Raw genomic sequence first — 27,799 nt, 5'->3', positions numbered from 1 at the left:
TGGAAAACAAAACAACGCATTTTTGACTTCACAACCACAAAGCCATCTTTTCCTTTGGTACCATTCAGGAAGGAAATGGTACCATTTCCTTCTTGAAGCGTTGTCAGCTTCAGGAAGGAAAATCATTTTGAATATTTTTGTTAGATTCTTTTAATTGTGTTAATTTGATTTTAATTGTTTTAAATTGATTTGAATTGTGTTAAATTGATTATTTAATTATTTATATTTTACTCTAATGTACTGGTAAGTTGTCAATTTTTTTCGGTTTTTCCGTTTTAATTTCTGGAGGGTATCATACGGAAGTGTTCTACGTACTATGTTGAGGTAAACTCCTCATATTTTACTAATACGTGCAGTTATTGTACTTTTTAATGATTGTGCAATCTGTTTTTTTGCTAGCTTCCTCAGTTTGCAAGAAGCACCTCCGTAGCCAGGTGGGAAGGAGCAGCAGTGCATAGCACACGCTTCTTGATTAGACTGGGGTTCGAGCCCATCACCACCAAATACGGAGGATGCGGAAAGGTCAGGAAATGACCACTGCATATCCCGGAGCAATATGGCCTTAGTTGCTAATGCTCCTAAAAACCAAATAGCAAACAACAACAAACAAACAACAGTTTGCAAGAAATTTTATATTTTAGTTTTTATGTACTTATATTTTAGTATATTTGTTCATTTTAGTTGGATTACTGATTGAGAAGTTCTAGAGTGAGATGTTTTTATTGGATCTTGTAGCATTGGTCAGTTTCCAACAGTTCATAAGCTATTCCATTCTGACATGCAGGGAGCACATGCTCCCTGCATGTCAGACAGATATATTAAGCAAACTTCCCTAGATCAATCTGTCAGAGACGAAAATGGAAGGAACTCCTTCCATTTTGATTGAATAATGATGTTGATTTGTCAATCATCATCATTCAGTCAAAATGGAAGAAATCATAAACTAGAAGACTGTTGGGGTTTTCTTCAAAACTGATTATAAAAGTCATGCTTTCCCACAATGGAAATATACATCTGTACCAATCACTCATGTGTTCTACCTGAAGAAATCCTCTGAGAACATGTAACTTCTCTTAAAAGTACAATATGATAAATAAAAGGTGTACATAATATCCTTGTGCCCTTTGAAACTGCAATAACTCAGGTTCTATACAAGATAATAACAATTTGTAAAATGCATTAGAAAGATAATTTATTCTAGTTTAGGATATGCAATCATAAGATTGTTAAGATTCAACATAAGCTCCATCATTAGTGATACAAAGTGTAGTAGGTTAAGTTTTATATTATGTTATGTTTCAGTTACAGCATTAATTGCATTTTGATCCTGGTATAAAGATAGTTTAAAGAGTGAGGTTTGAGGAGTAAACCACAATTTTTAACATGCCCCTCATGGAAAACAGTCCAGTGGGGACAAATGAGATGAGCTAGCTGGCCAAGAAATTAGCCCACCTCTGCTGACCCTCTGCTGGCATATTCTGAGTGAAGTGGCAAGGTGCTCCATCTTGCTGAAAAACTGTATTTGCTTTATTTCTTCTAATTGTTCAGGAATAAGAAAGTCCTGTAGTATAACTATAAGAACCAGCTAAGAGCATTTTTCCCAGAGCACACCAGATTGAGTTTAGGGGAGAATTCCTTTCATATTCCCAGACTTGTGGTTTCTCTGTTCCCCAAATACATCAGTTATGTCAATTAACATTGCCACTAATGTGAAATATTGCCTCATCACTAAACATTAGTTTTTCAAGAGATAACATGGCATTATCCACATCATGACAAAAATAATTTTTCTTGGTAGTCCTCTTCCAGAAACATTGGATGTACTTGAATTTTGTAAGGTTTCTTTTGCAGTTTCACTTTTCGTGCACTCTTCTTTAGAAACAATGAGTTCCAAAGATGCCCGTCTTAGTGATTTTCGTTGGATCTGCTGAAAAGCTTCCTCAGCAGATGCCACATCTGGACCTTCCAGTTTGCAGCTTATCATTAATGGAACCAGTCTCTTGAAATTGAATCTCTGTGTGGAATTTCTTTGCATAATGTGTCAAATTTTCTTTTAACCTCTGATACGGATTTAAACTCCATTAGCCAGAGGATACCATTCACTTTCTGTTCTATTGAAGGAATCTCTTGTAGGCTAGATTATCTGAAAAAATTAAAAAAACAAATTACCTTTCATTTTATAGACTGAGACTGTTTTTATATTGTATAGAAACTAAGTTTTAAAGTGCAAAAAGGACTTAATGGGCACATTGTACAAATGATATTTCTTTGATTTCAAAGTTAGCAGGATTCTTTTAGATCTACAATCTGGCTATACAAAATATTGTTGCTTTTTTTGTGCAAGTAGAATGATCAAGCCAAAATCATTCATTACAAAACAGATTTGCCCCCCCACACACACACTTGTGGGGGGGCCAAATCTGGAAAGAAAAATCTCACCTATAAGCCACTAGTTAATTAACCAAACTTTTATACAGTCACTTCACATAAAGGTAGGTTTCAAAAATTGTATAAAAGCTATGAACAGGAATGGAGGTGGTTTCAATAATTAAAACTTAAGTTTCCATGATTTAGTGATAACAAATTCAAAGAAGTGTATCTGTTGGTCTACAGAACATTGAGTTACTGAAAGATGAACATTTTGAAAGTGCCAATCCTTTGGAACTGGTAGGTTGAAAATCATTTAAGAAAGTTTTTGAACGTTTTATATGCAACAACTGAGCAGCCAACTAAAATTTTGATCGAGAATTTATTGCAAGTCTGATAAAATCTTGGTTACAATAGAGTCAAGATAATCTTGGACTTGCATCAGTTGATGAACACAGTGAATGTTTTCATCAAGGTATTGTTACTATGGAGAAATCTTACCAAGGAAGAGAATGTCCAGTATGCTGGCAGACTATTGCTAGATGTCGATCAGAGATGTTCCTGATCATTACAGAAGAAAAAACAAACAAGAAATAAAAAACTATATTTTTTATATAGTTTATTATAATACTTGTTAAAATTTCATTTAAAATTCTAATCCAGTAAGTATAAGCAGCATTTCCTTTTGAAATCTGTGGGTGCTGGATAGTATCTGATTTCAGATTTGGATTCAGCTCATCAAAACTTTTGAGATGTAACATATTTTGTGAATAAAATAAAAAGGAAAAGCTTAACACTTGTCTGGGGTAATCATTTGATCACAGTTTGAATATATTTTTCTATAGCAAAAATCTGAAAAGTATTGGGTGCTCAGCTTTTTCCACACTACTGTATATATGCCATACATATTTTCTTTGTTTTTCTTTATTTGTAAGTCATCTGTTCAACAATCATTAATTTATTTTTGTTTTCTACATGCAAGATGTATTCCTGTTTCCTAATGGGCATAATGCCCTTTCGTAGTTTTACAATAAATTACCAAAAGTTGTTAAAAAAAATAAATAAATATATAGTTTTGTAAAAACAGGTCTCTACAACTCAATATTTAAAATCTTGTGTAAATAATAACAAAATAGTAAATTCACAAAACACCTAAACTCATAATTAAATAGTTAGGTTACTTAATTTGAAAAGTGTATTTCTTTATTAATTTTTCAAAGAATGTGTAAAAGGATTATAGTTTGACATTCCATTATACAACTTATGTAGGAACTTTCTACATGTACTTGTCAGATATTTCATTGTTTACTTTTTTTGATTTGGTAACATTAAATATTCAATGAATAAAATTAGCCTTCAAAGGGTTAGCAGTGAAAACTGGTCACTTAGCTAATCACATCTTTACATTTTCCAGAAATATCCTGATGAGTAAGTACTTTTACCACTAATTTTTATGGATGTTAGATTCTACCTGTAAAAGAAAGATTAATCGCTTTAGTGAATATTTTTATTAGAGATATATTCTGTTACACGAAGAACTAATATTGTGTAAATTAATACATACTTTTTTCTTTTAGCTGGCCCAACAAGTTAGAACTATGAATATCTCCCAACCTGAAATAGTAGGCAGCTCAGTTGTTCCTCCTCTCCCTTTGAATCCATCAGGACCTTCTGCAGTTTCACCTAGTGGAAAAGCATATGAACATTATGTGTCGTCATCTCAAACTCTTGGACAATTTGGACCCCCTTTGCAATCTGTTTCTGGGACAACTGGCCAATCCGGTTATGTTCCATCAACAAATAGTGGACTTTATGGTCCTCAGGCTGTAGCGACATCACTTCCTGGAAATTTTTCTGCAAATGCTACTCGTTATTCTTCTCCAAATGTGCCTCCCAGTTCTATAGTCCCACCTAGTAGTTCGTATTCACCTCAGGGACAATATGTATCAGCCCAAGGATTGTCTCAACCATTGAATACAAATATGTATGGTTCACAGGTTCCGGCAACTCAGAATTTATATACTGGCTCCCCTGTACTAGGCCAAGGTGGTCCCACTTTAGCTCAGCCAGTTGCTGCTGGAATGCCTGTTTCTCAAGCAAATGGTCCAGCTTCTGGTCTTGGAGGGCCATTTCAGCCACCAACATCAATGCATGCTCGTTACCCAGGGGTTCTTCCTCCACAATCAGGTCCTCCACAACAGCACCCTGCTTATCAAAGTCAGTATTCACCTACAGCACTTCCTCCACAAAACAGAATGGGAGCACCATTAGGTCCAGTACCACCTCAACAAAGAAGACTAGATCCAGACCAGATGCCTAGCCCTGTGAGTTAATTTTTTCCTTTTATCTTGTAAAATGTAATTTGTTGTGCAAAATGTTAATTTGACTATTTAAAAAATACTCTCCATTTTACTCATCTTTGTGAAAATGTTACTCTAGTCAAATTATAATATTATGTATAGGTTATGCTGAAGCCTGAGTTGAATGTAAAATATGCAGAACACCACATAGAAAAGATGTATCATAATTTTACTTTTCGAATTTTGTACACACAACTTATACTGCAAATTCAGAATTATTTATAATTCTGGCTAGTTTGACTATCCATAATCAGACTATCTTAATTAGACCATAATTAGACAGTTTGCACAGGCCGGAAAAAACTTGCATAAAGTTGAATTTCCGTAAGTCGAGTATTTTGTAAGCCGGGGAGTGGCTGTATAGTTTCGACATTTGGGAAAACTGACTGTATTTTGTCTTGAATTATTATATTGTATAAATTTTGATAATTAAACTCATTTGTTTGAGAATTATTTTTCTTTATATATAGATGAAAATGTTTTATATATTCGTATAAGTTATCTGTATCTTTCGTAGCCAGGTGGGAAGGAGCAGCAGTGCGTAACACACGCTTCTTGATTAGACCGGGGTTCGAACCCGTCACCACCAAATACGGAAGATGTGGAAAGGTCAAGGAATGACCACCACATATCCCGGAGCAATATGGCCTTAGTTGCTAATGCTCCTAAAAACCAAACAATAACAGCTAATCTATATCTTCGGAGTAATTATTTACTAAAATTTTTACATTTTTCTCTGCGCTCTTTGTCTGTCTGGTCAAAATTTTTGAGAAATATTCTTATATACTTCAGCTCTTCTTTATAAATTACTTTCTAAAGAATCCATGACAGGAATGAAAGATTTTATCCTAAATTTATTTCTTGCAGAAAGATCTTTAATATCAGATGCATTTCCATTGTTAATCTGTACATTTGTAGATCTTTTTCTTTTCTTTTCTTTGCACTCTTATAATGTATGTTATCTGGTAATTTTTCTTTTGCATTTTGTTCAAATTCAACAAAACTATTTCTGGTTTCTTTTATGAAATCTGATAAATATGCATACAGTTTTGAACATGTACTTAATGATGTTTGAGGGTCTTGTAATATTTTGCTGGTTTTGTGAAACTGTTCTAGTATCTATATCCAATAAAAATATCTATTATTCATTTTTTCATGGATAATAAAGGCTTTTCTTTTGGTTTTGCCATTTTCATATTCATCATCCTCAAATTTAATTAAAGCATTGATAATTGAATCATAATTATTTATAATTGCGCTTGTAGCTTTCATATGTGCTTCCCATCTATGTGTCAGAAAGATGTTTTGTAACTTCAGATTTGGATCCCAAATCTGATTTTAAAATAGACCATTGTTTTGTCGAAGCAGAGAAAAATTTATAGGTTTGTTTCAAATTACAAAGAAATTTACTGCATCTATACAACTATCAACTGCAGCTCAGCTGACCAAATTTAACGACTATTAAATTTGGGGATATATATAGCATATTTATTTATTTTTTCTAAAATTTATTATTATTATTAATAGCTATATGGTGCAAGGAAGCCTGAGGCTTATGCTGCACCAGCCAAAAAAATTCCTTAATTACCCAGAGAGAGAGAGAGAGAGAGAGAGAGAGAGAGAGAGAGAGAGAGAGAATGAATGTGTGTGTCAAAAGTAGAAGGGAATCACCAAGAAAGAGAGAGAAGAATGATGATATCCAGCTCAGGACCCTGGGTGTGCCAAGCCCATACTTTCCAGATGTGAGCCCCTGGGATTATATATATATATATATATATATATATATATATGAAATCAATGTTACATTCATTTATAATATAATCAAGTATCAAATTGGCTAAATTTTCTCCAGAATGGTTTTCTGTTGTAATGGATGTTAAAAATCAGTCAATGGCCATCATGGACACACACTTATCATACAATAACAGTTAATTGATCAATATGTGACAGATTGGGCATAGAATCAACAGACAAACTAAAATAACCAGTTTATTTTGAATCTTCAAAAATAATTTTCTTGCTTTTTTTTAGCCATTACAACAATTTTGTCACGTGTTTTGTGTTAGATAAATATGATGGCTTTCCAGACCCAGAATTCTTATAACGACCATATTGGTCGTTATAAGAATTCTGGGTGAGAAAAGGTTATAAGAATTCTGGGATCAGTGAGAAAAGAATCAAATTGAGCCATTAGTTTTAATAATCTGAAAAAAATTTCCATTTCCAGGTGAATTAAATTTCTTGTCCATCACTCCAAAATGGCAATCCTCGTTCAGCCAAAGTAGATACAACTGCAACAGGTGCCTCTGTGGGCAGGAGCAGCAGTGCATAGTACACGCTCCTTGATTAGACTGGGGTTCAAGCCCATGACTACCAAATACGGAGGATGCGGAAAGGTCAGGGAATGACCACCGCATATCCTGGAGCAATATGGCCTTCGTTGCTAATGCTCCTAAAAACCAAATAACATAACAAATCTCCTACACTCCTTTCCAACAAAAACTGGACTTTTTTTTTTTTTTTTTGTTTGTTTTTAGGTCCTCCCTAGCAAGCTCAGGCGATGCCAGTGTTCACCCAGCCAGAGAACTTGATACTGTTACCTAGCCTGGCTCTCCATGTCTCGTACGGAAATGAGGGGTCAGTGGTGTTCCTTCGGCCCCTAGGCTAAGAGGCCAGATGAACAACATTACACTACACTACATAAACTGCATGTCCCTCACACTATCTGGCATCAACAGGGTACTGTATTCAACACAAGAGAACTGATCAGAGTTGTGAGAAACCACCAGTGCCACTTGACCATAAAGACTGTGTACATGAACAGAGATAGATTTTTTTTTTTTTTATGTAAACCCCAAACACATAGGTATTAGAACCTATAGTACTTACTACTGTGCTTGGGTTGGAGGTTTTTGTTGACATTGGACTTGAATTTCTGTAGACTGTAATTTTCAGGAAATACATATGAAGGAAGGTTGTTCCAGAAAACAGCAGTTGAATGAATAAACGAGGAAGATAAAAAGTCGGCTCCCTGAGTTTGGAGTTGGACAGTAAATGGATGTTGGCTGGTGGCGGCACGTGTTCGGACTGTTTTGAAAGAGAGAGAGAGCGGGAATTATAGAAGCCAATTCAGAATAACAGTGCCCATGGCAGTATCTGTAGAAGAGGCATGCAGCAGAAACAGTACTGTCTATGAGACAGTGAGTGGAGAGACTTTGTTAAAGATGAATCATTAATTAACCTAACTGCCCTCTTCTGAATGGAATCAAGAAGCCGGAGAGAGGTTTTGGGGTCGCCACCCCAGATGTGGGAACAATATTCCATGACAGGGTGGATTTGCGATTTATACAGAGTGAGCAGCTGTTTGGAAGAAAAGTAACGCCGAGAGTGAAAGAGAAAACCAAGTTTTTTAGATGCAGAGGAAGCAATATTTGTAATGTGCTTGTGCCAAGAGAGATTAGAAGTCAGGGTAATCCCCAAAAGAGATATATCATTTTGCATAGAAATCGGAGTGTCACTAAAGCATAGGAGCAGAAGAATCCTTTTTGCGAGATATAAGACAACAAGATTGAGTTTTAGAAGGATTGAAATCGGCATTTAAGGAATTTGTAGCAGATTTTCGAGAAGTTGAAGCTGATTGTTCAGGACAAAGTTTCTCAAAATGGAAAGTGGAATACAATGTGCTATCATCAGCAAAACTATGGATAGGATTTCCAGTCAATGGAAGAAGGTCATTAATATACAAGAGGAAAAGAGTGGGGAAAGAACTGAACCTTGGGACACTGGCATTAGTGGAGAAGTTAGAAGACAGAGAGCCATCTACCATCACCTTCAGTGAACGATCAGAGAGAAAACTGCATAACCAATTACTAAAAACCGTTGGCAAACCATAAGATGGAAGCTTGTTTAGAAGACCTTTATGCCAAACACGATCGAAAGCCTTTGAGATGTCAAGAGCAACTACTTGTGTTTCGCCGAACCTTTCCATTGAATTAGTCCATAAATGGGTAACATAAGTCAGAATATCACCAGTGGATCGACACTGACGGAATCCATACTGGCGATCTTTGATCAGACTGAAGGTTTCTAGGTAGGTTAAGAGTTGGCGGTTAATTGATTTCTCCATTACTTTAGAAAGAGTAGAAGTAATTGCAATGGGACAATAATTGGATGGGAGGGATTTGTCACCCTTTTTAGGAACTGGCTGGATATGAGCAAATCTCCAAGCAGAAGGAAAAACACCTTTGGAATAAGAAAGTGAAAAAAGGCGGCAAAGAATAGGAGTAAGTTCAGGAGCACAGGTTTTGAGAACAAGTGGAGAAATACCATTGGGACCTGGAGCTTTCTTAGCATCAAGATTCGTCAAAATCCTTTTGACAGAAGACCAAAAGGGCCATTGAATGGAGCGTGTTGGGAATGGTGGGAGTTGTTTTACCAAGATCATTAATACATGAGTTGGAAGAAAAATGGGATGCTAGCAGGTCAGTTTTATCCTTGGCTGAAGTGACAACAGAACCATCTGGTTTGGACTGAGGTGGGAGCAGAGATGAGCAAAAGTTGCGGCCAATAGCATTTGGCAAGAGACCAGACTGCTCGGGTTACCATCAGGGCCAGAAGCAAGTTTTCTACTCTTAGCCTGTTCAAACTCTAGTTTTGATTGATTAATAACTGCTTTACAATTGTTGCGAGCTTTGGTGTACGCAGAAAATGAAACTGGAGAATTAGAAACATGCCAATTACGATATGCAACATTCTTCTCTTGTGAACAGCCTTAGCACATTTATTGGAAAACCAAGGTTTAGATAAAGGACGAGATTTTAAAGTGGACTGTGGGATAAAGGATTCCATTCCTGCAAGAATAATTTCACTGACACAATCTGAGCAAACGTTGACATCAGAAGTTTTGAAACAGTAATCTGACCAAGGAAAAGAAGAAAAGAAGATAGATATTGAATGTCTTTCACAAATGTAGTAACAGTCATGACCAGCAGCAAGTAGTGTTGAATTCAGCTACATATATGAATGGAAGTGACTAAAGTGTTTTTTTTTTTTTTTTTTTTTTATCATGGAATTGTATTGTTCAACCAATCCTTTTGCTTACAAAGCATTCATTGGGGTAATTGTGCATTACTATGTTGACAGTGCTCTGTCCTTTTAGTATGATCTGATTAAAACTTACACTGCACCACATTGTGATAAGGCACCTCCATAGCCAGGTGGGCAGGAGCAGCAGTGCGCAGCATATACTTCTTGATTAGACCGGGGTTCAAGCCCATGAGCCACCAAATATGGGGGATGCGGAAAGGTCAGGGAATGACCACCACATATCCCCAGAGCAATATGGCCTTAGTTGCTAATGCTCCTAAATAATAACAACAATAGCATTGTGATAATATCATTTAGAAATTTAATTAACTGAACGTTACAAGAAACCCAAAAGTTTCAGAACACTATGGTTCCTTCATATGTCAAAATTGGAATAGACATTCAAATATGCAGTTACGTCTTAAGATGCCTACATATTACATGCAGTTCTCCATCATGATAAACTAACGTAACAAAGCCGAGAAAAGTGTTAGGTATCATGTTGGGAGGACTGTATGTAATATATATTCTGGCTGAAGACATCGTAAGATAATTTTAATTAGTATTTGTATTCCAGTTCCCAAAGATGAAATGTTTTGAAATGTTTGGGTTTCTTGTAATGATCAGTTATTAATTTAAATTCTAAATTATGTTATTGCACTGCAGTTGAGTGTGTATTTTAGTCATATTAGTCATTCTTTCTGGGGATTAATTTTTTTCAGAGCTCTGTATCTGATTTGTCTCAAGAAACTAGGCAAGTACTTTTTCTTGTATGTGGTTATTTTCATTAAATGTGATGTTACACTATGGCGGATTCGTTCTTTTCTTTTATTATTATTTGAATTTTTAAAAATAATTTTCTTTTAAAGGTAATTTCCGAGCTGTCTGTAGTCCAGGAGTAACGTATAACCCATTGATACACTCATTCAGATCCATATGCTCTCAAAAAAAAAAAAAAAAAAAAAACTTTATCCAGTTGTAGCTATACAGAGTATCAATTTGATAATAGAGACCTATTAAGTGCTCGATAATTCCTATATTCTATTATATTATGAAACAACAGGGATTATGTTTATTTTAGATATAGGAAGCTTCTTTTCAACCAACTCTCCTAGTCCAACGTGCTAATAATTCTTTGGGAAGGCGATATCAATTTTACAAAACATGTGGGACATCACGGTTCTGACAGTGGGGAAGATGCCCCACATGTTTTGTAAAATTGATATCGCCTTCCCAAAGAATTATTAGAGCGTTGGACTAGGAGAGTTGGTTGGAAAAGAAGCTTCCTATATCTAAAATAAAGGTAATTCCTGTTGTTTCATAACAGAGTATAAATGAAAATCTATGGGTAAATTTCAGTACTTGATTAAATGTAATTGAACCTTTGCAAGTTGTTGAACGGTTGGACACATTAAGAAATTGGATGATGATCTAATATATTACAGATGCATGTTTTTTTTTTTTTTTTTTTTTTTTTGCACATTAGTGCAAAAAAAAAATTTGATGAAAAAATTTATAAACATGTAAATACCTAATACAAATGATCAGTTAATATCACTGGTATACTTATCAATCTAAATTTCCTATTCTGTTAGATTCAAGTGATAGAGGATGATAAAAAACTTCGTACTGGTGAGTTCCATACCAACACAAGAGGTCAAGTACCACCACTGGTGACTACAAAGTTTATTGTTCAAGATAAAGGTGCATTTTTCTTTTTTAATTATTATTGTAAGCATACACATAATTGGTATACAAGTATAGTGTCACCCGAGATCTTTTCATTAAGAAATCGAAATCACAGCAACAAAAAATCAGTTTTCTGTTGCTGTGATTTCACATAAGAAAAACAATTTCTTATGTTTATGCTACTAAAGAGAAAAAAATTAGGAAGATTATAAATTATTTTTAAATAAAAAAATCAAGGATATGGTTGTCATACTAATATATCTGCATACCAGGCACTTTGCAGTTTATATAAAGAATAATGTTACTTAAAATACCTAATATAAATGATCAGTTATCTATTAAATGTAAATTTTGCATGAGAGGTTACTGTATAAGTTGGAACATCTTTGGATCAAGGATAAGATTCTTAGATGGATAGCAGAGTGGCTGCAGGGTAGGAGTCAGAGGGCTCTCCCAGGGATTAATAATGGGATCCCTATTGTTTTAGATTTTCTTAAATGACATCAGTGAGAAGAGTGTGTGATGTCAAGATAAAAAAAATGGCTAATGATCAGTGCTAGACAACACTTTCAGAACTACTTTCATAGGTTTTAAGCATGATTAAGAAAAGCAGCATCTGTTTTAATGCAGCCTCAAGTACAAAATTTACACTTGGGTCGAATTAAAAAAAAAAAAAAAAAACAGTAGAGGAAGAAAGCAATTTGTGGGGTTTGAAATTCTCCATGCAGTGTAGATAGGCTGCAAGGAGTAGAGTCCAGTGTGTGTGTGTGTGAGGAAGTTTTCTTTTAGCCAGTAAACTGTTAATTACTGGAATAAGTTACCTCTGAGTACTTGTAAAACTGCACCTGAAAAAAGATGGTTTCTTGAAGCGGTCAAAAGATGGGCAACCCATTTTGAGATCTGCAGAAAGGCTGCCCAAATGAAGAAAGAATACGTCAGCTACAGAGCTTAATAACTAGACATGATAACATCTTAGAGGGTATCTGATTTGAGGTGCCCTCTGTACGCTCTGAGTTGAAAGTAAAATGAATGAAAGTGAAATTTTTACTATCATGATTCTAGAAATAGGGGATATAAATTCCAGTTATGAAGGAAAAGATTTAGACTGGATTGACTGGAATTGTATTTGCTGGGAAAAATTGTAGAAATCTCTTAGCCACTGAATTGTTAAATAGTAGAATAAGTTACACCTGTGGATAGTTATAGTTGAGGCTGATAGACTAGGAGAAATTCAGAGGTCATCTGCATAGATATCTGTGAGGATGGAAGTGCATGGCAGTTTTTATTTATTTTTATCCTGGTTATATTGGTTTTTGGGACCCACCCTTCGAGTGAATTTTAAATAATAAAGTGAAATTAATTTAATTTAGTTCATAAAAAGAAAACTATATTTTTTATAAGTAGAGCTGAATAATTTGAATCTAAATGTGCATCAGCATTATATTGAATTCACCATGGAACCTTTTGATATAATTTTTCAAATATTATCTCTAATAAAAATATTGTATTAGGCAAAAAAAAAAAACTTAATTTTGTTGTTGTTTCTTGGTTTTTAGGAGCATTAGCAACTAAGGCCATATTGCTCCGAGATATGCGGTGGTCATTCCCTGACCTTTCCACATCCTCCGTATTTGGTGGTGACGGGCTCGAACCCCGGTCTAATCAAGAAGCGTGTGCTACGCACTGCTGCTCCTTCCCACCTGGCTACGGAGGCGCCTTAATTTTGTTGTATTCTGTTGCATGTTTTAAGTTATTTTTTTTGTGCGCAGCATTTATAAACTGTTAGAGTAGACCTTAATACACAAGTAAGATAACATGTCATGTGCGTGCGTGCGCGCACACACACACACACCCCTACCTCTCTTCTCTACAAGAGTATAGTCTCATCACTGATAATTAATCTTAAAATAATTGTTTATATTAACTACTGTAAAGTTTCCACTATCAGTGATAGTGCTGATTAGTGATCAATAGCTGGTTGTTAATGAGTTTAACAGGAGGGGCATGAGTATTGAATATAATAGAATGGATAAACAAGCTTTAGAAGCTTGTTTCACATTATGAAAAGGTAAATAAGTTTGATTATGAGTGGCTAATGTTTTAGCTATTGATTTTAGTGGAAATTTAAGAATTGCACAAATTCTTTTGTGTTGTGTGACATTCCTAAAGTGAATAACTACCTGACTGACTTCAAATTATCCAGTATTCAAGCACTAAATTTTGAAGAAAATTTTTTTTTCCCCCCCTATATAGAATAGGAGGGCTCGGGGACAAAATTGAATAATTCAAAATAACCAGCTTTTGCATTAAATAGTTTTGAATTATTGAAGCTCTGCTGTATTTGTTGTTTCATTTAGGAGTTTAGCAAAGCATTAATAAATTAGTCACTATTTTTGCTGAAATGTTTTTAAAGGAGACAAAATTCAACATAAATTCTTTTTATTTTAAGAAATACAAAAAATGCTTACCAAATAAAATTCTTTTACATTCTATAATAAAGACACATAATCTGAACAGAAATTTATTTATTGTAATTAATTTAATGAAACTACATTTACAAAGTGTCAAAAATATATACATATGCTTTACACTTTAAAACCATTTAAATAAATTCAAGTACCACTGGTAATTCTTCAGAAAATCATTGAGATTCTGATAAATGAAAAAAATTCCTACATCTCTAATTAACAAATTGTATAACTAAGCGTATGCTAACTGTGATTGTAATATCATTAGAAATACAGCAGAGCCTCATAAATCCAGTAATATTGAGACCAAATCCTGCTGGATTTTTCTTCAATATTTCATTGAAGAAAATTGTTTTCTTCAATGTGCTTCCTCCACCAGTAGTGAAATTCATAGCTCATCAGCTATACTGTGGAAAGATTATACAGTATTCTTCTAGTCTTCTTTAGCAACATACCTCTGGCAATTATAGCATTTCACACACATTTTGGGAAACTGTTATAGTAGTACTTGTATTGATACAATTCATTTTATTAATAATAATAAAAATGGGTAAATATGACTTCTGAGAATCTCTGAAATAGCAGGTTTCTCTGTCACTCAGCCCCAATCTGTGATGTGTTTGGAGAGTTTGCTGATTATCAGATCCATTCATGCTGGACAGACAACTTGTGTAGTCGAGACCCACTAATTTTAATAAAATCAATCAAATGCTAACTTATTGTGATTTTCTCTTGTGGAGGATCTGTGTTCTCATTTTGAATTCACAGGATTGATTTTAAATTCAAAATGAGAACACAGATCCTCCACAAGAGAAAATCACAATAAGTTAGCATTTGTCCGATTTTATGAAAATTAGTGGGTCTCAATGACACAAGTTGTCAGTCCAACATAACTACAGACTGTGAAATTGAACCCAGCAAAACCATTATGCTGTCTTGGGGGACATGTCTCTCATTACCTGCTTATTGTTACTGATAGCTATTTTATTTAAACTATGTACATCATATAAACTTAAAGTGAACAGATTTTCTTATTATTTTAAGAGAGAGACATGGAAACACTTCATTGAGTGGCAAAGTTTCCTTTCATCACCATCCATTTTCAATCCACTGCATGATGAAGGCCTCTCCAGCAACTTTCCAGTTCCTTCTGTTTTGAGCACTGGCCATCCATTTACTACCCAAAACCTCATGAATTTCATCTATCCATCTCCGCCTTTGTCTTCCAGGTTTCCTTCTAGCTCCTCTTGGGTACCATTCTGTTATTTTCTTAGTCCATCTGTCATCATGTCTTCGAGCTATGTGTCCTGCCCAAGACCATTTTAGTTCTTTAGTTTTGATAAGAATGTCCTTTACTTGAGTTTTCTGCCTAATCCATGTGTTTCTCTTCTTATCTAACAGTTTGATGCCCAATATAATTCGTTCCATTCTTCACTGAGTAGTTCTCAGCTTCTCTTCCATTCTTTTGGCGAGTGCCCAAGTTTCACTTCCATAAGTCATGGTGGGGAGTATACATTGGTTCATTATTTTACGTTTCAGACAAACTGGGATATTGCTCTTCAGTATGTGACTATATTTCCTGAATGCTATCCATCCAAAATTTATTCTTCTCTTGATTTCCAGCCATTTATCATTATTACAGCTAATAACTTGTCCCAGATAAGTATATGACTCCAGCTTTTCAATTACTGCTCCTTCAATCATTATTTCCCTTTCCGTGGCATACTTGTTCATCATACTATTGTTTTAGCCATATTCATCTTTAGTCCAAAATCCTTACTAACTGTGCATAACTGATTAAGATTTTCCTCTGATTCTTTGGGATCGTGGCCTATGACCATAATGTCATCTGCAAATCGTAAATGGTTTAGGTACTCTCCGTTCACATTGACTCCTTTCTGTGACCAGTCTAATCTTCTGAAAGCTTCCTCAAGGGCAGCAGTAAACAGCTTCGGAGATATTGTGTCTCCTTGTCGAACTCCTTTCTCGATTTTAAATTTCCTACTGGCTTTGTCTAGTCTAATAAAGGAGGTAGCACTCTCATATATTTTCTTCAAAATCATAATATATGGGGTATCTATGCCTTGTCTTTCCAGTGCCTGAAACATTGCCTTATGCTGTATGGAGTCAAATGCCTTTTCATAATCCACAAATGCCCGGCATAATGGTGTTTTATATTCATTTGCTTTCTCCATTAGCTGTGATATTACGTGAAGGTGATCCATAGTTGAGAATCCTGTCCTAAAGCCAGCTTGCTCTTTCAGTTGATTCTCATCAAGTATTCTTTCTAATCTGTTAGTAATGACCTTTGTGAACAACTTGTAGATGTGGGATAACAAGCTAATTGGTCTATAATTTCCAATTTCTGATTTATCTCCTTTCTTATGCAGCAAAACTATGATTTGCATTATTCCACTGCTTAGGCGTCACACCTTTTCTAATGCACTTTGTGAAGAGCCTTGCCAGTTTTTGTGTTATGTCTCTTTCTCCAAATTTTAACAACTCTACAGTAACTTCATCTTCCCCCGGGGCTTTCCGATTCTTCATTTTCTTCAATGCATGTTCTATCTCATCAGGAAGAATATCGGGTATGTCGTATGTGTTGCTACTTTGCAATCCATCTTCTCCACTGCTGGTATCATTCCCTCGCTCCTTGTATAATTCTCTATAGTAGTCTTCTGCTATTTGAATTATGCTTTCTCTGCTGTTTATAAGTACACCATCGCTATTCTTCAGTTTCAGTATCATTTGTCTTTCTGTATTACTGCTAATGGCTGCTGATTTAAATCCTTTGTTTTCCCTTAATGCTTGTTCTACTTTTCTTGTGTTAAATCTTATGTCCTCTCTGAGTCTCTTTCTAATGTCTTTGCATAACTCAGTATACTCAATTTTCTCCCTGTCAGTGTTTTTCTTGCTCTTCATTTGTTGTCTTCGGTTCATCACGACAAGTGTTTCTTGACTAATTTTTTTTTCCTATAGGTTTCTTGGGCTTTATCACTTTCAGAAAGTTGTAATATTCCTCGTCGATATCTTGGTCCTGAGCAGTCTGCAGAAGCTCAAACTTGTTCTTAAGTTCCAGTATATACTGCTTTTTCTCCTCCTCTGTTATCTCAAAGACCTTTGTATTATTTACTCGAGTCAGTTTTTTCCTTTCCTTTCCTACATCTATATCAAGTGTACATCTTACCATTCTGTGATCACTTCCAACATTTACCTTATTCAGGACAGTAACATCATTCACAATATATCTTCTGTTAGTGAGAATGAAGTCGATTTCATTAGTTGTTAATCCATTTGGACTCTTCCATGTCCACTTTCTGTTCACCCTTTTCTTGAAAAAAGTGTTCATTACTGACAGTCCTTGAGATTCTGCAAATTCCACAAGTCTTTCACCTCTTATTTCTTTCACCAATTCCAAAATTTCCTATAGTTCCTGTTTCTGCACTGTTTTGCCTTTTTCCAACCTTAGCATTGAAGTCCCCCATAATAATAGTGTAGTGGGTTTTCTGCTCATCTAGAAGACTCAATTTCGGTGTACATTTCTTCAACCTCTTCATCATCATGGCTCAATGTTGGTGCATAAATCATTATAATCTTTAGCTTGTACCTCTTAGAAATCCTGAGTATTAGTCTTGACACCCTTGGTGATGTACTTTTGAATTCCAAAATGTTGTTTTTAAAATCTTTATGGACTGGAAACCCAACTCCACCTTCACTCCTTTCACTGTTTCCGTTGGTGTACAGCAGATTTCCACTTGATAAACTTATAAGTGATTCATTTCTTCTTGTTTCAGCCAAACCGATTATATTCCAATTCACATTTTCTAATTCCTTTTCCAGCTCTAATATCCTGTTTCCTTTTACAACCAAAGTTTCCTTTGGTTGTATTATTTACAAAGCTGAAGCAATAGTACTCAAAGTACAGGACTGCGGAGAAATATTATTATTTTATTCAATTTTGCTTTTTAAATAAATTTCAGAGGTACCATATGTATACTGTATACTCAAATCCATAATAAATATAACATTCTCATATGGATGTATATTCACTGAAGCATATAAATACAGCAGGCCCTTGTTATAACGCAGTTTGCTTTACGCTGATTTGCTATAATGCTTATTATAGCGAATGAGATTTCCATTTGAGAAATTTTCCTGTGCCCAGTGAAATTTTCTCACACGCTAATTTAATTGCAGTATGGTGATTTGTTACGTAGTTCAGAAATCAACATTTTAAAAAATGATCAAGTATATTGCTTGTAATATTTGCGTTATATGCATTTATCCAAAGTCTAGTCATCACTCAGTACAATATTAGACGTGTGTAACGGACCGTTTACTCGAACATTTTTGAAGAGTTAACAATGGTGGATAAGAATGAAAAAGCAATGTCTGATGCAGTATGAAGACTAAAAATGTAAGAAAAAGACTGAATTTGAAAATTAAATTAGACGTTGTGATGTGAATTGATTCCAGTCAACGACAAGCGGATGTGTGCCATAATTTAGGACTGGCAAGTTTAACTGTAAGAACAATTATAAAAAATAAAGAATTAATTTTAGCAGCAGGAAAGACAGCTGTTCCACTGCAAGCAACTAGGGGTAGGCTGGCTATTAGGATTGAAATGGAGAGACTAACGAATTTTATTGAAGATAATATCCAATGCAGAATTCAGTTGTTAAATATTATATTAGAGAGAGAGAGAGAGAGAGAGAGAGAGAGATTAACCTACATGATGATCTGAAGAAAACTCGCCTAAAAAAAATGTGGAACCATTTAAAACTAGTAAGGGTTGGTTGAAAGATTTAAAATCCAGGGAGAAGCCACAAGTGCAGATCAAGGAGCTGAAACTTTCAAAAAAGAACTTGTTAAAATTATTGAAGAGGGGTATTATGTGTTATACTTAAGTTTTTAACATAGATGAAGCAGGAGAAACACTGTTTCTCCTGTTTAAGCCTTTCTTTGTAAGACCAACCCTTTGTTTCATTCACTAATCTTGTTGCTGTTCTCTGTACTCAATCCAACAGCTCTACATCCTTCTTAAAATGAGGCCTCCAGACCTGTATACAGTACTCAAGGTGTGGCCTGACCACTGCCTTATACAAGGGGATAATCACCTCCTTATCCCTGCTAGAAAAATTCCTGTATATCATTGACAAGACACCATGAGCTACCCTTGCAGGCCATCTGCACTGCTCAGAAAAATTCGTCTCCTGCACAATTACCCTCAGGTCCTTTTCACTCTCTACCACTGTCAGTGTAGTACCACAGAGTTGATATATTACTCTGGGGTTACTGCTTCCCATATGTAGTACTTTACATTTGTCAATGTTAAACTTCATTTGCCACCTCTCAGCTCATCTGCTCAACTTTTCTAGATCCTGTTGCAGCAGCGTACCATCATTAGTGTCCTTAACAACCCTTCCAACCTTCCTATCATCTGAAAATTTGGACATTAAGCTTGATATACCATCGTTGATATCATTTATACATACAAAAAACAACAATGGACTTAACACTCAACCCGGAGGGACTCTCCACTAATATTAGTCAACGAAGAGCAGTGTCCATTGATTACCACTCTGTCTTCTCCCACTCAACCATCCCTTTATCCATAACAGAATTATGCCTCCAATGCCACACTGCTCCAATTTGTGCAGCAGTCTTCCATGTGCAACAGCACGAAAAGCCTATCTAAGATCTAAATATGTGATATCAAAGTTATTCCCTGCATCCAGTTCCTTTGTGACCATATCATAGTATCCAGTCAAATTGATCGGGCAAGTCTTTCCCTTAACAAAACCATGCTGTGTCCAAGCTATAACTGAAGTCTTGTCTAGATGATCCTGCAGTGCTTTTTTAACCAGTGTCTCCGTTAATGGAGACACTGGTTAAATGTGTTTTCCCGGAACAAAAATTAAACTAACAGGTCTGTGATTACTTGTCGACCTTTGATCCTCCTTTGTGAATTGGGGTCATATTTGCACATCTCCAGTCCAAAGAAGCTCTCATAATTATGGCTAAGGGTTTGCTTACTTCCTTTGCTGCCTCTTTTAATATAACTGGATAGATCCCATCCACCCCGGGTGCCTTTTTTATGTTTATCTTCAGCAATTTCTCCTCCACTTTCCTCTCAGTTATTACAAAATCATCTAGATCACTGCCAAAGTTTAACTTGCCTCTGGCAATCCCCTCCCTGAATAACTCCTCATGTGTGAATCTAGATGCAAAATACTCATTTAGTTTGTTAGCCACCTGAGCAGGATCATCAACAGTTAGCATTAGCATTAGCAGAGGCATATGATGCAAGAAAGCAAGCTTATTCAGCATCAGCCAAAAAAAAAAAAAAAAAAAACACACCACTCCCATTTCACCCCTCCGTTCGTTCGAAATACCTGTCCAGTTGAGCTTTAAATTTGTTTAGGCTATCAACTTCAACAACAAGTGATGGAAGTCGGTTCCACCAACCAACCACCCGCTGGCCAAAGGCAAATTTCCGCACACCTATCCGACATCCGTCCTTCCTCAATTTGAATTTATGCCCTCTGAGGTGATTATTCTGAGAAAGATGAAGAATCCCATTGGCATTGAGCATGCTCAAACCATTCAAAGCCTTATACACCTCTATCAGATCACCTCGCCGGTGCCTAGTCTCCAGACTCTGTAATTTGCAAAACTTAAGCCTTTCTTCGTAAGAGCAACCCTTTGTTCCATTTACTAATCTTGTTGCCCTTCTCTGTACCCGTTCCAGCAGCTCTACATCCTTCTTGAAATGAGGCCTCCAGACCTGTATACAGTACTCAAGATGTGGCCTTACCATTGCCTTATACAAGGGAATAATCACCTCCTTATCCCTGCTAGAAAAATTCCTGTATATCATTGACAAGACACCATGCGCTACTCTTGCAGCTCGTCTGCACTGCTCAGAGAACTTCATATCTGCCTGCACAATTACCCCCAGGTCCTTTTCATTCTCCACCACTGTCAGTGTAGTACCGCAGAGTTGATACGTTGCTCTGGGGTTACTGTTTCCCATATGCAGCACTTTACATTTGTCGATGTTAAACCTCATTTGCCACCTCTCAGCCCATCTGTTCAACCTTTCCAGATCCTGTTGCAGCAGCATAGCGTCAGTATTGTCCTTAACGACCCTGCCAACCTTTGTATCATCTGCAAACTTGGACATTAAACTTGATATCCCATCATCAATATCATTCATAAACACCGAAAACAACAGCGGACCCAACACTGAACCTTGAGGAACTCCACTAATAACATTAGTCCACGTTGAGCAGTGTCCATTGATTACCACTCTCTGTCTTCTGCCACTCAACCATCCCCTTATCCATAGCAGCAATTTGCCTCCAATGCCACACTGCTCCAATTTGTGCAGCAGTCTTCCATGTGCAACAGTATCAAAAGCCTTTCTAAGATCCAAATATATAATATCAAAGTTATTCCCTGCATCCAGTTCTTTTGTGACTACATCATAGTATCCAATCAAATTGGTCAGGCAAGACCTGCCCTTAACAAAACCATGCTGCGTCTGAGCTATAACTGAATTCTTGTCTAGATGATCCTGCAGTGCTTCTTTAACCAGTGCCTCCATTAATTTACCTGGAACAGAAGTTAAACTAACAGGTCTATAATTACTTGTGTCAGCCTTTGATCCTCCTTTGTGAATTGGGGTTACATTTGCACATCTCCAGTCTATGGGCACCTCCCCTGAGTCCAAAGAAGCTCTCATAATTATGGCTAGGGGTTTGCATACTTCCTTTGCTGCCTCCTTTAATATAACTGGATAGATCCCATCCACCCCAGGTGCCTTTTTTATGTTTATCCTCAACAATCTCTCCTCCACTTTCCTCTCAGTTATTACAAAATCATCCAGCTCACTGCCAATGTTTACTTTACCTACATCATTCTCCTTCCTGAATAACTCCTCATGCGTGAATGTAGATGCAAAATACTCGTTTAGATTGTTAGCCACCTGAGCAGGATCCTCAATTGTTGAACCATCAATATCCAGTGGACCAATCTGATTCATCCCTTTCCTTTTCGAGTTCAAGTATGTAAAAAACTCTTTTCTGTTTTTCTTTGCATCCTTTGCCAAGGATTTTTCATAGTCTGCCTTTGCCTGCCTAATCTCCTTTGTGACTTGGTTACAGACCAACTTATATCTATCATAGGCTTCCATGTCACCCATTAATTTGTAAGTATCCCATGCATTTTTCTTCTCTGCCACATGTCTCATTAGTTCATCTGACAACCATTTAGGCCTAAACCTCGAACAATATTTCTTAGTTGGTATGTAAAGCCTGGTAGCCTCCAAGATTAGTTCCTTGAATGCTTCCCATTTTGAGTTTGCTGTTGGTAACATCATCAGTTGGTCCCACTGTATAGAATTTAAATACTGTCTCAGACCATCGTAGTCGCCTTTACGAAAACAAAAACCCTTCCCTTTACCTCTGATGGTAGTTACCTCCTTGAGTAAATCCCACTTCAACACACTGTGATCACTGCCACCTAGTGGTTCATTTATCTGCAGGTTCTTAATGCATGAAGAATCACTACTGATAATCAGATCAAGAGTATTGCTCCCTCTTGTTGCCTCACGAACATGCTGATGTAGAAAACAATCATCCAATAAATCCACAAAAGCCTTGCTAGTGTGCGAGTGACCAACCCACAAATTCCAGTCAATATCTGGGAAATTAAAGTCCCCCATTATAAGACTCTCAGATTTACTGGCCCACTCTATTTCCCTGTACAATATCTTATTATACTCATCAGAGTCATTAGGCCTATAGCACACTCCTACTCTCAATTTTGATTTCCCTATGCTTATGTCGCACCAAACTGACTCGACACTGCCCTGTCCATCGATGTCGACTGGCTTCACTTCCTTGGACTTTATGTGTTTCTTAATTAATAGCATAACTCCTCCTCCCCTCCTGTCCTGTCTATCCTTTCTATACACATTGTATTCCCCAAATTCCAGTTCCGCATTACTTATATCTGTGTGACACCACGTCTCTGATATCCCAACAATATGAACAACAGTTGAACCATCAATATCCAGTGGACCAATCTGATTCATCCATTTCCTTGTAGAGTTTACATAGATAAAGATTGTTGTTTTTGTTGTTTTTGTTTGCATCCTTTGCCAAAGATTTCTTATAATCTGCCTTTGCCTGTCTAATCTCCTTTGTGACTTGGTTACAGACCAGCTTATATCTATCATAGGCTTCCATGTCACCCATTAATTTATATGTATCCCATTCATTTTCTTCTCTGCCATATGTCTCATTAGTTCATCTGACATCCATTTAGGCCTAAACCTTGAACAATATTTCTTAGTTGGTATGTAAACCTAGTAGCTTACAAGATAAATATCTTGTAAGCTACTACCAGAAGCCTGAAAAACAAGATGCAGGATATTTCAGAGACTGCTGGAAGTCATTGCGGTACAAGTAAACACATGGGTTGTGTTAGGGTAGCTAAGAATAGAAACAGGTGCATGTATACTTGCGTGTACACTAATGCTAGGAGTTTAGTAAATAAATTTGATGAATTTGAGGTATTACTCAAAACATCAAAGGCAGATATTGTTGGGATATCAGAGACGTGGTGTCACACAGATATAAGGAATGCAGAACTGGAATTTGGGGAGTACAACGTCTACAGAAAGGATAGACAGGATAGGAAGGGAGGAGGGGTTATGCTATTAGTTAAAAAACACATAAAATCCAAGGAAGTGAAGCCAGTTGACATCGCTGGACAGTACAGTGTTGAGTCAGTTTGGTGTGACATAAGCATAGGTAAATCAAAATTGAGAGTAGGAGTGTGCTATAGGCCTAATGACTCTGATGAGTATAATAAGACACTGTACAGGGAAATAGAATGGGCCAGTAAATCAGAGAGTCTTATAATGGGGGATTTTAATTTCCCAGATATTGACTGGAATTTGTGGGTTGGTCACTCACACACTAGCAAGGCTTTTGTGGATTTATTGGATGATTGTTTTCTACACCAGCATGTTCGTGAGGCAACAAGAGGGAGCAATACTCTTGATCTGATTATCAGTAGTGATTCTTCATGCATTAGGAATCTGCAGATAAATGAACCACTGGGTGGCAGTGATCACAGTGTGCTGAAGTGGGATTTACTCAAGGAGGTAACTACCATCAGAGGTAAAGGGAAGGGTTTTTGCTTTCGTAAAGGCGACTATGATGGTCTGAGACAGTATTTAAATTCTATACAGTGGGACCAACTGATGATGTTACCAACAGCAAATTCAAAATGGGAAGCATTCAAGGAACTAATCTTGGAAGCTACCAGGCTTTACATACCAACCAAGAAATATTGTTCAAGGTTCAGGCCTAAATGGTTGTCAGATGAACTAATGAGACATATGGCAGAGAAGAAAAATGCATGGGATACATACAAATTAATGGGTGAAGTGGAAGCCTATGATAGATATAAGTTGGTCTGTAACCAAGTCACAAAGGAGATTAGGCAGGCAAAGGCAGATTATGAGAAATCCTTGGCAAAGGATGCAAAGAAAAACAGAAAAGAGTTCTTTACCTATTTAAACTCAAGAAGGAAAGGGATGAATCAGATTGGTCCACTGGATGTTGATGGTTCAACAGTTGAGGATCCAGCTCAGGTGGCTAACAATCTAAACGAGTATTTTGCATCTACATTCACACATGAGGAGTTATTCACGAAGGGGAATGTCGTAGGTGAAGTAAACATTGGCAGTGAGCTAGATGATTTTCTAATAACTGAGAGGAAAGTGGAGGAGAAATTGTTGAGGATAAACATAAAAAAGGCACCCGGGGTGGATGGGATCTATCCAGTTATATTAAAGGAGGCAGCAAAGGAAGTAAGCAAACCCCTAGCCATAATTATGAGAGCTTCTTTGGACTCAGGGGAGGTACCCATGGACTGGAGATGTGCAAATGTAACCCCAATTCACAAAGGAGGATCAAAGGCTGACACAAGTAATTATAGACCTGTTAGTTTAACTTCGGTTCCAGGAAAATTAATGGAGGCACTGGTTAAAGAAGCACTGCAGGATCATCTGGACAAGAATTCAGTTATAGCTCAGACACAGCATGGGTTTGTTAAGGGCAGGTCTTGTCTGACCAATTTGATTGGATACTATGATGTAGTCACAAAAGAACTGGATGCAGGGAATAACTTTGATATTATATATTTGGATCTTAGAAAGGCTTTTGATACTGTTGCGCATGGAAGACTGCTGCACAAATTGGAGAAGTGTGGCATTCGAGGCAAATTGCTGCTATGGATAAAGGGATGGTTGAGTGGCAGAAGACAGAGTGGTAATCAATGGACACTGCTCAACGTGGACTAATGTTATTAGTGGAGTTCCTCAGGGTTCAGTGTTGGGTCCATTGTTGTTTTCTGTATTTATAAATGATATTGATGATGGTGTATCAGGCTTAATGTCCAAGTTTGCAGACGATACAAAGGTTGGCAGGGTTGTTAAGGACACTACTGATACTATGCTGCTGCAACAGGATCTGGAAAGGTTGAGCAGATGGGCTGAGAGGTGGCAAATGAAGTTTAACATTGACAAATGTAAAGTACTACATATGGGAAACAGTAACCCCAGATCAACGTATCAACTCTGTGGTACTACGCTGACAGTGGTAGAGAATGAAAAGGACCTGGGGGTAATTGTGCAGGCAGATATGAAGTTTTCTGAGCAGTGCAGACGAGCTGCAAGGGTAGCTCATGGTGTCTTGTCAATGATATACAGGAATTTTTCTAGCATGGACAGGGATGTGATTATTCCCTTGTATAAGGCATTGGTCAGGCCACACCTTGAGTACTGTATACAGGTCTGGAGGCCTCATTTCAAGAAGGATGTAGAGCTGATGGAACGGGTACAGAGAAGGGCAACAAGATTAGTGAATGGAACAAAGGGTTGCTCTTACGAAGAAAGGCTTAAGTTTTGCAAATTACAGAGCCTGGAGACTAGGCATCGCCGAGGTGATCTGATAGAGGTGTACAAGGCTTTGAATGGCTTGAGCATGCTCAGTGCCGATGGGATTCTTCCTCTTGCTCAGAATAATCACCTGAGAGGGCATAAATTCAAATTGAGGAAGGACGGATGTCGGATAGATGTGCGGAAATTTGCCTTTAGCCAGCGGGCAGTTGGTTTGTGGAATAGACTTCCATCGCTTGTTGTTGAAGTTGATAGCCTAAACAAATTTAAGGCTCAGCTGGACAGGTATTTCGAACGAATTGAGGGGTGAAATGGGAGTAGTGGTTGTTTTTTTTTTTTTTTTGGCTGATGCTGAATAAGCTTGCTTTCTTGCATCATATGCCTCTACTAATGCTAATACTAATTTAAATACTATCTCAGACCACTGTAGTTGCCTTTACAAAAGCAAAATCTCTTCCCTTTATCCCTGATGGTAGTTACCTCTTTGAGTAAATCCCACTTTAGCACACTGTGGTCACTGCCACCTACTGGTTCCTTTATCTGCAGATTCTTAATGCATGAAGAATCACTACTGATAATCAGATCAAGAGTATTATTCCCTCTAGTTGCCTTCTGAACATGCTGATGTAGAAAACAATCATACAATAAATCCACAAAAGCTTTGCTAGTGTGAGTGACCAACCCACAAATTCCAGTCAATATCTGGGAAATTAAAATCCCCCAATTTAAGACTGATTTACTGGCCCACTCTCTTTCCCTGTACAGTTTCTTATTATGCTCATCAGTCATTAGATCTATAACATACTCCTACTCTCAATTTTGATCTCCCAGTGCTTATGTCACACCAAACTGACTCGACACTGCACTGTCCAGCGATGTCAACTGGCTTCACTTCCTTGGATTTTGTGTTTCTTAACTGATAGCATAACCCCTCCTCCCTTCCTATCCTGTCTATCCTTTTTGTAGACGTACTCCCCAAATTCCAGTTCTGCATTCCTTATATCTGGGTGACACCACATCTCTGATATCCCAACAATATCTGCCTTTGATGTTTTGAGCAATACTTAAAATTCATCAAATGTATTTACCAAACTCCTAGCATTGGTGTATACACAAGTATACATGCACCTGTTCCTATTCTTAGCTACCATAACACAACCCATGTGTTTACTTGTACTGCAATGACTCCCAGCAGTCTCTGAAATACCATGCATCTTTTTTTCCAGGCTGCTGCTCATTCCAATAGAAGTGCAAGAATCACTTTCACCTACTGATGTATGTTCTTGATGTTGATCGTACTGATGTATGTAGGAAAAGCTTCAGCTGCTCATTTATCTATATGTCTGGCTCTATGAAGGGAAGGCCACAACAGTTCAGTCAGATTGGGATTAAATATTTACAGTGAGTTGTGAATGGGGAAATGTGTTATGGACTTTGTTTTGCAGTACTAATTTGGCACATTCTTAACCAGAGGACCACTAATCGCAAATATTAGAAACTTAAAATCACATTCCATACTTTTTGCTACTACATTGGTCAGGAATGTAAAGGCTAGTAATGATGTTTTATATATATATTAAAAAATATGACAAATAAAGATGATAGTAGTGCGAAACGTCTGGAAAGCCACAGACCAAAAAGGAAGATAGCCGAAAGAGTGGTAACTTTTAAAAATAACAGCAGCCTACATCAGATAAAGGCAGGAATAAATTTTGCAAAAACACCTCGAAACAGGGAAGAGAGGCAAATATGCCATTAATAAAAAAATGAGAAAGAAAAATCCGATGACAGCAAAGTAAATATTGATACATGATTAGGTATTTCATCGGGGGGCTACACCTAACCATGCATCA

The 27,799-nt window shown here is 36.8% G+C and overlaps 1 protein-coding gene across 2 annotated transcripts in view; it reads left to right on the top strand.

Annotated features, from left to right (window-relative positions):
- The window catches only part of Sec24CD (COPII coat complex component secretory 24CD), a 334,964-nt gene that overhangs the window by 79,825 nt on the left and 227,340 nt on the right, over positions 1–27,799 (top strand). For both annotated transcript variants that reach the window (XM_090380568.1, XM_090380567.1), the window contains exons 4-5: positions 3,945–4,691; positions 11,408–11,516. In XM_090380568.1, coding sequence (XP_090236694.1) covers positions 3,945–4,691; positions 11,408–11,516 — 856 coding nt within the window. The remainder of the gene's footprint in view (positions 1–3,944; positions 4,692–11,407; positions 11,517–27,799) is intronic.

Source organism: Mastigoproctus giganteus, chromosome 8 (assembly GCF_048544385.1).
Source record: "Mastigoproctus giganteus isolate SK-2022 chromosome 8, ASM4854438v1, whole genome shotgun sequence".
Classification (NCBI taxonomy): domain Eukaryota; kingdom Metazoa; phylum Arthropoda; class Arachnida; order Uropygi; family Thelyphonidae; genus Mastigoproctus; species Mastigoproctus giganteus.
Note: the sequence above shows the minus strand (reverse complement) of the source record. Positions and strands in the feature narration are given on the sequence as shown.